The 12,763-nt window shown below is 34.5% G+C and overlaps 2 protein-coding genes across 2 annotated transcripts in view; both read right to left on the bottom strand.

The window, feature by feature from the left end:
• The window catches only part of LOC111627904 (dnaJ homolog subfamily B member 14-like), a 50,052-nt gene extending 47,277 nt beyond the window's left edge, over positions 1–2,775 (bottom strand). The window contains exon 1 of the mRNA XM_023371585.1: positions 2,596–2,775. Within this exon, the coding sequence (XP_023227353.1) occupies positions 2,596–2,728 (133 nt within the window). The 5' untranslated portion in view covers positions 2,729–2,775. The remainder of the gene's footprint in view (positions 1–2,595) is intronic.
• Positions 2,776–3,761: 986 nt separating this feature from the next.
• Positions 3,762–5,316, bottom strand: LOC111627903 (KRAB-A domain-containing protein 2-like). The gene has a single exon (XM_023371584.1). The coding sequence runs from the start codon at positions 5,278–5,280 to the stop codon at positions 3,910–3,912; it is 1,371 nt and encodes a 456-aa protein (XP_023227352.1). The 5' UTR covers positions 5,281–5,316; the 3' UTR covers positions 3,762–3,909.
• Between the last annotated feature and the right edge of the window lie 7,447 nt (positions 5,317–12,763).

The following is a 12,763-nucleotide window of genomic DNA, read 5'->3' as shown; positions in this document are numbered from 1 at the left end:
GATTTAAATGAGTTCTGAAGAAACAATTCTCAAAACCAAGCAGAAAATGTAATTTGTGAAAACAATGAGAACAACACAGAGCTAATTTTTCTTGTATGCTAAAGCCAAATGACTGCTGGATTAATTTGGCCTTAATACAACTATTGAGATTATGGATGTTTATACAGTAGAGCGTCGATTTTCCAAAAGTCAATCATCCGAAACGTCAATCATCCGAAAGAATTCCAGTCGGCAAATTTAAATTTTCGCCAGTGCTGTGGCGCTTCAATCTTTGGCTATGTCTTGGGCTACTCAAATATTTTACGTTTTTGATACTAAATTAACATCTGAAGTATAATTTTTTATTATTTTTATATTTTTCAATATATTTATTTTGTTTGTACAAAATAAAAAAATAATTTTTAACGATACAATAGTCTTTGTTAGGCTTAACATCGACGAAAATTCAACGCGAAGCGACACGCAACGGAGAAAAATTTCGACATTGGATACGTTAAACTATTTTTTCGTACGTAAATCAGTTATCCAAAATATCAGTTATCCGGACAACCCCAGTCCCCAATTGATTCGGAAAATCGACGCTCTACTGTATTTTCCTTATATGGACTACAGAGTAGTTAGTAACTATCTAATACTGAGTATTCAAGAGCAAGTTGATTAATGTTGTTGGCAATTACGGAGATTGAAGTTAACAATTAATTAGAGTTTTAAAAGTTCTTGAAATTAGATGGTTTTACACAGAAAGACAATACAATACTTGAATTAATCTGCCAAGAAGAGGATGCCTACCAGGAAGGCTTTCTACGAGTGCATTTACTTTTAGCTCCAATCTCGCCCCTAGTGCACTCAGCCTGTATACTTTGTTAGCTACCAATGTAAAAAGTACACAGGTGCGAAAAGTAAACGTCATGTTAGCACGGCGTTTACTTTTCGCACCTGTGACGTCATTGCTAGCATTCCTGATGTGCTCGGAGAATTTACAATGAGCTTGGAGTTTGTTCAAAGATGGCAGCATCCATTACTGTGTATACTTTTACAAGCATGCTAGTATGACGTCAGGCTGAGCTAGGTGTCAGCTCGGTGAGCTTGGAAGCTAGAAAAAAGTAAATGCATCCTATGAGAAACTGGCCCCTACATAAAGAAAATCCAGAAAATTTCATGTGACCATGTTCAATAGTTAAAATTCCTCAGTAAGTCAGATCATAAAATAACTTGGTCTCTATATTATTGTAATGAAATTAGATGTTTTGATGGCTGATTAAAACATTAGTTCTTGGTTTCAAAATTGGTTTGTTCATTATCATGGGATCTCAAAAAAATCAAATATAGAAATGCTTAGTATTCAGATACATAGTACAAGTTGTACAGAACAATTGAGAATTTATCTAGAATTGAAAGATTCTCAATTCTTGCATTCAAGTACAGTACTCTCATCTTTTTGCTGGAATCACTTCAAATTAATTTAGATTAAACCTATTAATAAAACAATTTTACTATAAAATTAAAGTAACTGTGTAACATTTATCTGGTAAAGTTTAAAGATAAAAAAAAAATGAAATATTAAAACCTGTTCAAAACAGAAAATTAAAAAAATTTCAGTACCACACAATTCCAATTTCCCCAAGTTTTACTGTATTATTTAAATTTTTAAAAAATTAAATTTTCTCTTAAATTAACAAATTAATATCATTTAGTTTTTTATCAAATTTATTAGATTTCATCTCCAGGTATTTTCTTATAATATATTAAGTTTTAGATATAGTTTCTAATTCAAATGAATAATCTATTGCTTTCAGCCCTTAATTTTGTTTTATTTCAAGTCTATATCAATTACATGTCTAATTGATATAGACTTGAAATAAAATAGTTTCTAATGTTTTAATTCTATGTATAATGAACATTAAAACAATCATATAAATTTCTTTTCAAATATACAGAACATATCTAAAAAAAACATTTGAGTTACATTTTAAAATATAAATTGAAATATATTTTCTTCTTCTCACACACTAGAACCCACTAAATGCAAAAATAGCTACAAGATATATGCAGGTCTGTTTCATTTAGTATATGATGAACAATACGCACAAATAATGTCAGAAAAGATCATAAATAATCTGAACTAGAAAACAACATTGTAAATCAAACAGAAAATAATTTTGTTTAAGAATGCAAAAACATTAAACCAAGGAAGGCAGAATACAACAAAATCAGATGATTTAAATAATGTAAACATTCATTAAAGCCATGTTAAAATGTTTACATTTAATACCAAATTCAGGCATATTAATCTTTTCTTGGATGTAATTTTATCGTTGGAAAGCATTTTCAAATATCTTTCCTCAATTAAAAAATCATTTGCGTAATCAAGTAGGCTAAATTCAACCAGGTACAATTTAAATGGTAAAAAAAAGTTAAACTGAGCGAAGCGTAGATACCTCCTCTTAATTATTCTGTTTAAATGAAGAATGAATAAGTGAATATTTGTTAAATTTTCAATTTATTAAACGTTATATTAAGTAAAACTGACTTGGTTTAAATGAATCATCGAATATTAAGGAAATTATTCAAAAAATATAATATATTAATTATAACCTTTAGCTCTGCTCGATGGATATAGTTTCTCCGCTTTATATAAATACTTAAGGGCTTTGTCGTGTTTTCCTTCATTTATAAACTTCTGAGCTAAATCGATACATCTCTCACTTTCATCCTTATTACCATCCATCTTATTTCTCAAACTTCCCGACCACAATTCTTTGCGCCACGATCTGTTACACGTGACCTCTTCGAATTGGTTTTAAAATTTTATTTAATATTATTATTATTACATCGGATTTTTCTTAATTGTTTATGGTTAAATAATATTTTTTATTTCGTTTAAAGTATTTTTAAAGTTTTCTAATCTAATTTTAACTTATAGTAACGAAACTTATGTAATTTGTCGAATGATTAAATACCGAATTACATCATTAAAAACATGCGAAAATAAAATGGTTTCAACAAAATAAACTAAAATAAAATACTATTGAAAATGTATACATTGTTAATTTATTTCAAATATTTATTAAAAATTAAAATTAAACTTAATGGATAAAAAATATTAGACTTAATTTTACTGTATATGTTACCGGCAAAGTATGAAAAGCCGGCATTCTATAGAATACCTAGGCATTGTATATAATGCCTGGCGTTTTTAGGCAATCTATGAAATATGAGAATTATTACATACTTTCCCTAGGCATTGTATATAATACCTAGGCATTCTATAGAATGACAAATGCTATTTAGGCAAAGTATGAAAAAAGGTTCTGATAAGGCTATTATATAAATGACGTGCATTCCTCAAAAATACAAATGTTATTCTGAAAAAATAATGAGAGTGCCATTAAAAAAATTTATTCAAAATACGTAAAGAAAAATGAAAGTTGTACAAAACAAAATTTATGCCTTTCTTATTAAGGGAAACAAAATTTTCATATAAAAAATTACAATTAACCTACTTGTTGCAACATGGTAGGCTTGAATGACATTTTGAATTACATTTCATTACATTTTTCACGCAAAGACATTTCATATTTTGGCACTTTGTTTTACACATACATTTGACGAATCCTTGGCCGCTTCCACTGGACTGAGCAATTGCAACTGACCGGAGAGGAATTTCATGGTCAGGAATATCTTCAATTCTAAGCAAGTTCTTGGGGCATGGAGTGAATTGTGATCTCGCATATACTTGTTTTAAAATTCCTTCAGAAGTTCCAAGTCGGTAGAAACCATCCTCTGTCACACTCATTACAATTGCCAATATATTGCGCGAATCACCTCGCCCCTTGTCGACGTCAGGAATAGGAACTCGCACAGTAGTTCCCAAAGAAGCAGTGGGAAATTTTTTTTCCGAATTTATTTTCATTTTTTGGCTTGTATTTCCAGATTGATTTTAGAATTTATTTTACCTTCAATAGCATTTTCAGTTTTGAAACAAAGGGTGCACAAAATATCCATTTCATCATCTTTACTAGCATGGCCACAGAAGGTATGAATTTTTTGACGACATTTTTTGCATGCAAGTGCATCACTTGTTTCCTTTAAACACACACAACAGGTATCAGAAACGGAAATCTCTTCAGTAAGCATGTCTTCATCGTGTTGGTTTACTCCACTAACGACTATAATCTCATCTTGCGTAATCTGATTAGTTTCACCTTTTTCCATTGTTTTGACGCTTTCTATTACTTTTTCTAGCTGCTCCTCTGTATTTATGTCTTTTAATTCTGGTAGAAAAGAAAGCCCTACTTTAGGTTTGCAGCCAAAAAGAGCTTCGTATGGTGTTCTTTTGATCCCAGAATGATAAGCTCTATTTTTCATAAATTGAACGAAACGTAGTCCTTCACTCCAGCGGTCAGATTTGTTGTCCTGCATCCAAGTACAGAGCATATTTTCGATATCTTGATTAGCTCTTTCGACACTACCCTGGCTTTGTGAATGGCGAGGCTTCCCATGGACGATCTTCAGTGCTGGCCAAAACTCCTTCAAGCTGGTCACCACATTATTCGCAAATTCCCTACCATTGTCAGACTGTAATATAGACGGCGCTCCAAGCAACGAGAATATGTCCACTAGGTTGTAGGCTACTTCTTCAGCTCTTTTCGACGTTAGAGACTTAAGAATCACAAATTTTGTGAGATGATCTTGGTACACCATAATAAATTTGTATTCTCTATCTGGCTGAGACTGAAAGTCAATAAGATCTACTTGACAACGGGAATTAAATTCGGAAAAAATCATAGGTTTCACAACAATGCCCTTTTTAATACCTTTCTGTTTTTTCTGGCAAGGTTCACAAAGGTGGATGTACAGTTCAATATCATGACGTGTAACATTTTTGTATTTGATTGAAAGTTCTTTCAACATTCTATCACGTCCTCCGTGTCCAATAGCCAAATGAGCTTCATGAAGTACGTGAAATAACTCTGAGTCCGTGACGTAATACTGTATAGTACTGACGCCTTCTTTAACAGGATAAATGAGTTTACTTTTGTTTTCTACAATCATCACATCATAGCGATTCAGCAACCAATAGTCCCTGGGTTCCTTCTTAGTAGTCATTTTGGCTTTTTGTACATCATTTATTAACTTCTGGTAAGTAGTTTCGGTTAAGAAAATACTGTTTTTTGCAGCATTAACTCGAATTTTGCACAGTTCATCGTCGAATCGTTGTTTCATGTCTATAGACCATGACACCTTCTCCAACACTACAGCTTGCTCCTCCATTTTCATGGACCACAGTAAAAAAACTAATTTGTTGTTGAACAAATTTAAGTAAAATTGCGTATTTTGACACTCCCGAACAAACCGCAAAGTGCAACTGACGAATTCTAAGCCTGAGCCGCTCGTTAAAAGTGACGTGCCTTGCCACGTGATATTTGAAACGAAACGGAGATGTATTTCATACTTTGCCAGTTTCTCATTTGGCATTCTATAGAATGCCTAGGAAATCTATAAAATATAAATCGTTTCATAGATTGCCGGCTAGTTTTAGGCATTATATACAATGCCTAGGCATTCTATAGAATGCCGGATTTCAAACTTTGCCGGTAACATATATACAACTAGCGACGTGTGCCCGGCGGTGTCTGGTTTTTGAGGTTTTTTTAAAACTCTTTCCGCCCTGTGGGCACTAAGATGGCCTCTTTCAGCGAGCCCATTATAGGTTCGGCAGGTCCACAATGGGGCAGCCGGGTGGTGAGGGACGGGGCTCGACATATCCGGACCAACCACCCCCCGAAAAATTCCTGGGGTTTACTGACCTGTCCGGATTCAATCACGGGTCCTTCAGAGTGGTAGGCTGCCACCTTGACCGCTCGGCCATCCGGCCGCATATTTAGGATTTAATTATTTCAGTCGAAGCGGTAGGCTGCCACCTTGACCGCTCGGCCATCCGGCCGTCAAAGTCTTTATTAATTTAATGAGATAGAGAGAGATTAAAGTTGAGCCAAAAAAGTTAGGAACAGGTTAGAGAGGGGATTAAAAGTCAGTAAATTTAGTTCTTGGATTTCAAATATAGATTGTTAGAGGAAAAAGAGGAAATTCCAATTATTTAGACGACATATTTAACATATTTACAGGCACATAATCATTTAGATATGATTAGAGAATGATGAGTTAGAGGTTGAGAAATAAAATAGGTAAATGTAGGATGGCAAGAGTTCAGACAGTCTTATTAGATATTGACAGTGATAGCAATTATACTGTATAAAAGAAAGATATGTTACTGGATTTTTAGTCTCACACACACACACACTAATATTCATATATTGAGAAAACTCCGAATTTTTTGTATTTATCAACGTTTTAAGGCCGACCGAGTCCAAAAATGTAAAAATCTTGAGGATTATTTTTTGATCGATCACCAAAATTTCCCTCTTATACACAACAGAGCCGGAAAAGTAAAATGACGTCTGCGGAATCTATGAAGAAGTTTGGTGTCAGACCTCTTCCATTTGTTGTGCCTGGATGCGCACTTTATGAGCCATTCGGGTATGAATATCTGGCTTGTATAATTTGTGTTTTGCCTCTCTGTTCCCTGCACACTGGGAGTTCTGTTGTGGGTTCCCGCCTCGCTGGCCACGTGGAGTTTTCCGGGTTTTCTCCACGTCTGTAACGCCTAAATAAAAGCCAGTTTTTCTTAAAAAGACCTCCCAGAAGTCGTTCCTTTAGACAGATCGGCCAAATGTTACGTTGACATAACTAAACAAATAAAACTTATGTTGCATTCATAACATACTAAACAGTTATCCATTATTCATCTGATTTGATTCAGAGTCTATCAGTTTGACGCTGTGGTATACTCTGCATTCAATTCAAAAGATGAATTCCAGGAGTAATACAGTGTTCTGATACAGATATGCCAGACCCAGTCTCTTACTATTTAAGTTTCGTATGGAGTTTCCCAATTCGTAGTGAATAAAATTAAAAAGCCGTATTAGTGACGACGTGGGAAAAAAGAGCGTACAACTGAACGTAAACTGGAATATGTCAATCTGATTTAAGTCTACAACATTAGTGTCTAGCACTCATATGGGTATTTCTGATTTCTTTTTAACTGAGGTTTTAACTGAGTAATGCTGGAAACCAGTGCGTAGTAAAAACTTTTGTAAAGCTTATTGTTTCTTTTCTGCACGTATTATATATATATATATATTTATTTATTTATATGTGTTACAAATTTATTTTTTACTACAGTATTTCCACTCTGTGGGCACTGAATCAATCTTATCTAACAAGACGATTAATTGTTGAACTCAGTTAAAAATGTGGGGGCCGAGGGGGGAGAGAAATAAAAAAATCTCGACGAACGATAATATGTGATATGTATCGTCGTCGTCTCCCTTGCCGTTTGGATTGCCGAGCGGTAACAATCAACGACATATGGAAGCAGTTGAGTCAGAGATAGATGCTTCGTTTACAAACAACACAACCGTTTATTAAACAGGAAAGAGGCTTACAAGATGTCCGCGATCTTGGAAGTTCTGCGGCGGTTGCGGCCTCTGGGTCTTCCTCTCCTTTCCAAGATAGTCCCATTTTGAAGGAGTGTCCCTTGTTCGCGAATGAACCATTCCATCACGTCTCGAGGACTCCGGGACGATGCGGTCGACTTCCGTTGATGGAAAGATGTCGATCCGAGGTCGGGAGATGGAGACGAAGATGGGTGCAAGACACACACACAACAATAGATCCGTCACTTGGAACTTTCGGGAGAAGAAGTCGTCGCGTTTTCGAATTTCCGGGGTTTTATCTGTTTTCTCTCAGATTCCCCTTTCCGATTGGTCTCTCCTCGTCACCCGATGACAATCCGAAACCTTTCGGGGGCGCGGGAAAGGTCAAAATCGAAGTTTAATTCGATCTCCCACCGGAAATGGTCGACGGACTTACTTTCTTCTATTGTTTAAAAGTTTTCTATTGTCTAGCGTCGCGTTTTCATATCATAAAAATCTATTTCTAACTAACATATTTTTTTCTCTAAAACAATTATTTTAACGCGAATTTTAGTGAGGGTTCGGACCTGTCCAGAGCCTCACAAAAATTATTCTAATCCGATTGAATAAATTTTTCAGATTAACGGAAATGCGATATATATTAATTGTGTACATATTTATGCTGTAACTTTCTAACTACATGTATATATCAACTAAAAATTATTAAGACTTTACTTACGTATGCAAGACCAATAGTCACAGTAAGGTTCCGATGTATCTTTGTTTCGTACATTTATATGGATGAGATTCACAACGTTCCAGACTGACATACTGAAGCAAGAGTTAGAATTACACAGGATAATTTTTAATTACAAGTTTGATGCGTACTTACGATTTTCAGCACTTTCTCTTCAACTTTAACAACAGAAGAAGCATTTATTCGAGTGTCAACAGGATGCATCTGATTCCAGAATGTAGGTGCATATCGTAAGCTTATCTCTACTGTTCCGATGTATTTTGTGGTCTATGGTACATAACAAAACACTGTTGTAACCACTCCTTTTCCATTAAGTAGATACAGTATGTCTCCTGAAAATAATTGTTTTGTTGTATATTTAAAAATTTAGTAGCTCCATTAATGTTATGGATGAATTTATACTCACTGAATAGTGTTTCATTACAAATATATTCGAAAAACACATATAATAATATAATATTCATTGTACTCACAACTGAAATATAATAAATAATTTTTATATATTAATAATATTGAACGAACATAGATTTATCATAAACGTAAGAAATAATATTACAGTATAAGTTTGTTAATCTGGAACTTGTCAATGCAGTGTTTATTAATTTAATTATGAATTGATTAATCTGACAATCTTTCAAAATGTAAAAATTTATACAAATAATTTCATTCTAATTTGTAAAATCTTGGTATAATTCTACTAAAATGTTACATTCATTAGAAAATCACTAAATACTAGTACCTGTCGTGGGTTCTCAGCAAGAAAATGCTTAGACAGGTGGAGTTTATACGAATTTTTTCTGTCCAATACGAGAACTCGAATTCCTTTTCATGAAAAGTTCTCCTCGTAGGAACTGATCGTTAATAGACCATTAAAATGTTGTATCACCTTATTTCATTAATGTAGCTTTTACGGTAAAAATGGTTTTTTATAGGAAATTTATAAATGCTGATTATGAGTAAGATTTTACAAATATAGAAGAGTATTAAGAAAAAAAAAGAAAAAAACGAAGTAAAAATGAAAACTATTAGAATAAACAAATTGAAGTAATTTTCTGTTACTGATCAGTAATGAGTTAAAATTTATGAATACTGTACTTTTAATTAAAATTTTAATTGTATATTTGTTTCATGTCATTTGCAATTATGTAAAATAAAAACGAAGTTCGTTAGTCGTTGCGTGACGTTATCCATTTATTTTTCGAATTATTAGGATTAATATTATTTTTAAAGTAAATGCCATTTCCATAATGTTACATCAATGTTTTATAAATTTTTGAAAATTACGATTTTCGGAATTCTTCAATTAATAGTGATCATTACCATGTGTTTATAGACAGGTAAATATGTGCGAAAGATTGTACAGGTTGCGATATACTAGTTTAATTTGACGTGTTAAGGCAACGCAACACAAAGGCGATTAATCAAAGGGAAATGTAATCGAAGATGACATTCTGTAATAAAGCGGTTTTTACTTGAATGTTATATAGAAAAAAACCGGTAATTCCATGCAACCAGCTTGTATGTAAGCCATCAATGCCGTCATATATATAAACATCAACTCACAGCCCGAGTAGATAATAACAACACCAAACGATCGCCTAATTTATCGGGCTATAATATGGCTATTTTAAATGATTGGAACTAAGTAATTTGACNGACCCCGATTAACCGTCACCTCGGTTAACCGACCGTTCTAGTCGGCAAATTTCAAATGTCCGCTAGTGATGTGGCGTTACAATATTTGGCTATGTCTTGGCTACTTTAATATAATTTTTGTTAAATTTTTGCGTGTTTTAGCTGGCAACACTGGCTCGTCCATGAAAGGGAGACCAGTACTTAAACGAGATTTAATTTTCTAAATATGAGTGGTTGTTTGTTTTGTGAGCAATAAAATAATTTAAAAATAATTTTTAACGATACAATAGCGACGATTATTATTTTTAAAAAAAAATTTGTTAGGCTTAACATCGATGAAAATTCACCGCGAAGTAGGTTAACGATAAACTAATATACTAATTACATTTAACTAATTAATAGCGATATACTAATATACTAACTAATATACTATACTAATAATGTATTTTTTTCATTATTTTCGGTTATCCGATTTTTTCAGTTATCCGACCAACCCGAGTCCCCAATTGAGTCGAATAATCGATGCTCTACTGTATTATCACTTTGCCCAACTAGATGATAGCAGTATTTATAATTACTGGTCAATTTGATAAATTAATCAATATTTATTACACTGCCCGCCCTTTTTGGTCATTATTGATAATGCCCGATTAACTAAAAATTTTTTTGTTAAGCATGATGAAATAATTTTTATTTATGAAAAAGTAGAAATTAAAAATTGTGAAGGGCAGAGGTTTGAAAAAATTTAAGAAAACAGGTATACTTCATCTTACGTCGGTAATTGATCTCGCCTAACGCCTACCTCTAATGTCAAATTACTTAGTTCCAATCATTTAAAATAGCCATATTATAGCCCGATAAATTAGGCGATCGTTTGGTGTTGTTATAATGCCGTCATATTTTTCTTGCCAGCTGTGTATCGAATATAGTGTTTCCTTTGTGAAACTTTGTGTCTGCTCATTCGAAACACCGTCCGCCCGATAACGGATTATTATCTCCTCCGATCCGTGAAATTTTTTGCTTCTGTTCCTGACTTTCGTACCTTTCATCAATAACTGTTTTCGATGTGCTCCAACATTCCTTGTGCTGTTCTCATCCGATTCAAGGTATGTGTAACAACTCGTGATATCTTGTAAACTCTCTCTTTGCGAAACACGTCAATGTCGTTTTCACGTCTTTTTGTCGTAACATATCAATGTCTATTTGTTTCGCGATTGTTAGCCTGTAGACCCTATAACAGAAAATAAACGAGTATTTGTTAACCGAGTATCTGAGTGTCTTGGTTCCAACGCTGTGTCACTTGCTTTCATCAGAATCCGCTTGCTCATTTACGCGGACGCTCGCGTAACCTATTTTCAAATCCAAATAAATTTGCCGTCGCTACTTCCGTGTCAATCGAAACACGGTGGTGCCATTCCTGACAGGAATGGCACCACCGTATCAAAGAAATGCCGACCCTCCGGTCACACACACACACACATATATATATATATATATTATATTGTGACCAGTGGTGTACCGTGGGTGTCAGCCGCCCGGGGCGGAGGGAAATTTCGCCCCTCTTATTTAGGTATTTCAATTTAAAAGACCAAAATTCAGTTTTGTCACAGAACAGGCAATGAAAAATTCGGTGGTAGTGCAGCGACCTGTTTAAAATAGTTCTATTGGATATTAGTGGTGTATATGAACGCGAATGAATCGTACAAGAAAGAAAAAGAAGGTCAACAGGTTTCGCAGGAATTCCTCGGATGAAAAAGTTACTAGTTCAACGGACGAGCCGATTCACTAGATGATACTATCGATACTTCGCCGGACGATAGCACTATCGTAGGCGCGATGCAAGTATAGATTAGGATGTTTCAAATTTTTTCAAGATATTATTATTATTTATTGTGAAATTTTGCCACACCCTAAAAAGTGCCGCCCAGGGCGGGCCGCCTCTGCCGCCCCCACTACGGTACGCCACTGCGGTCGCGACTGTTTGTGCTCTCGACAGATTCCTCCTGGAGGGGAGCTGCCGGCAGGCTGCCGATTGTTTAACGTTGCCAGTAATTGATTCACGGTAGTTTTTGAACACATGTATCAATAAGTAGTGTGTATCAATAACTAGTGACGTTAAACAATCGGCGGCCTGCCGGCGGCTTCCCTCTGGGAGGATTCTGTCGGGAGCACAAACAGTTGCGACTGCCGCCATGATAGTGCACATAGGTAAAATTTTACCAATTAATTGATATAGTTAATAATACTTAGTTTTAAAAGATTACATGTTTTTTTAAATACTTTGAAATATAATTCTCAAAAAATAAATATTTACGAGGTCTGTTCAAAAAGTATCGGACCTTTGGTCGGCAAAAATACATTTATTGATTTTGAGGTACAAAACCCTAATCCCCTTCAAAGTAGTCTCCTTGGTAGTGTATACACTTCTCCCAGCCTTCCTGCCATTGCTGGAAACACTGCTGAAACGCATCTGTTGGAATGGCCATCAGCCGGTCCGTCGCATNTACAGTAGAGCATCGATTATCCGACCCCCGATTAACCGTCACCTCGGTTAACCGACCGTTCTAGTCGGCAAATTTCAAATGTCCGCTAGTGATGTGGCGTTACAATATTTGGCTATGTCTTGGCTACTTTAATATAATTTTTGTTAAATTTTTGCGTGTTTTAGCTGGCAACACTGGCTCGTCCATGAAAGGGAGACCAGTACTTAAACGAGATTTAATTTTCTAAATATGAGTGGTTGTTTGTTTTGTGAGCAATAAAATAATTTAAAAATAATTTTTAACGATACAATAGCGACGATTATTATTTTTAAAAAAAAATTTGTTAGGCTTAACATCGATGAAAATTCACCGCGAAGTAGGTTAACGATAAACTAATATACTAATTACAT

This window comes from Centruroides sculpturatus, unplaced genomic scaffold, assembly GCF_000671375.1.
Source record: "Centruroides sculpturatus isolate CEXI.00-Female unplaced genomic scaffold, Cexi_2.0 scaffold449, whole genome shotgun sequence".
Classification (NCBI taxonomy): domain Eukaryota; kingdom Metazoa; phylum Arthropoda; class Arachnida; order Scorpiones; family Buthidae; genus Centruroides; species Centruroides sculpturatus.
The sequence above is the reverse complement of the archived record's forward strand: the minus strand, read 5'-3'. Positions and strand labels throughout refer to the sequence as shown.

What these genes read in the sequence shown, in the direction of transcription:
- LOC111627903 (XM_023371584.1), bottom strand. Translation starts at nt 5,280, where the DNA reads ATGAAAATGGAGGAGCAAGCTGTAGTGTTGGAGAAGGTGTCATGGTCT.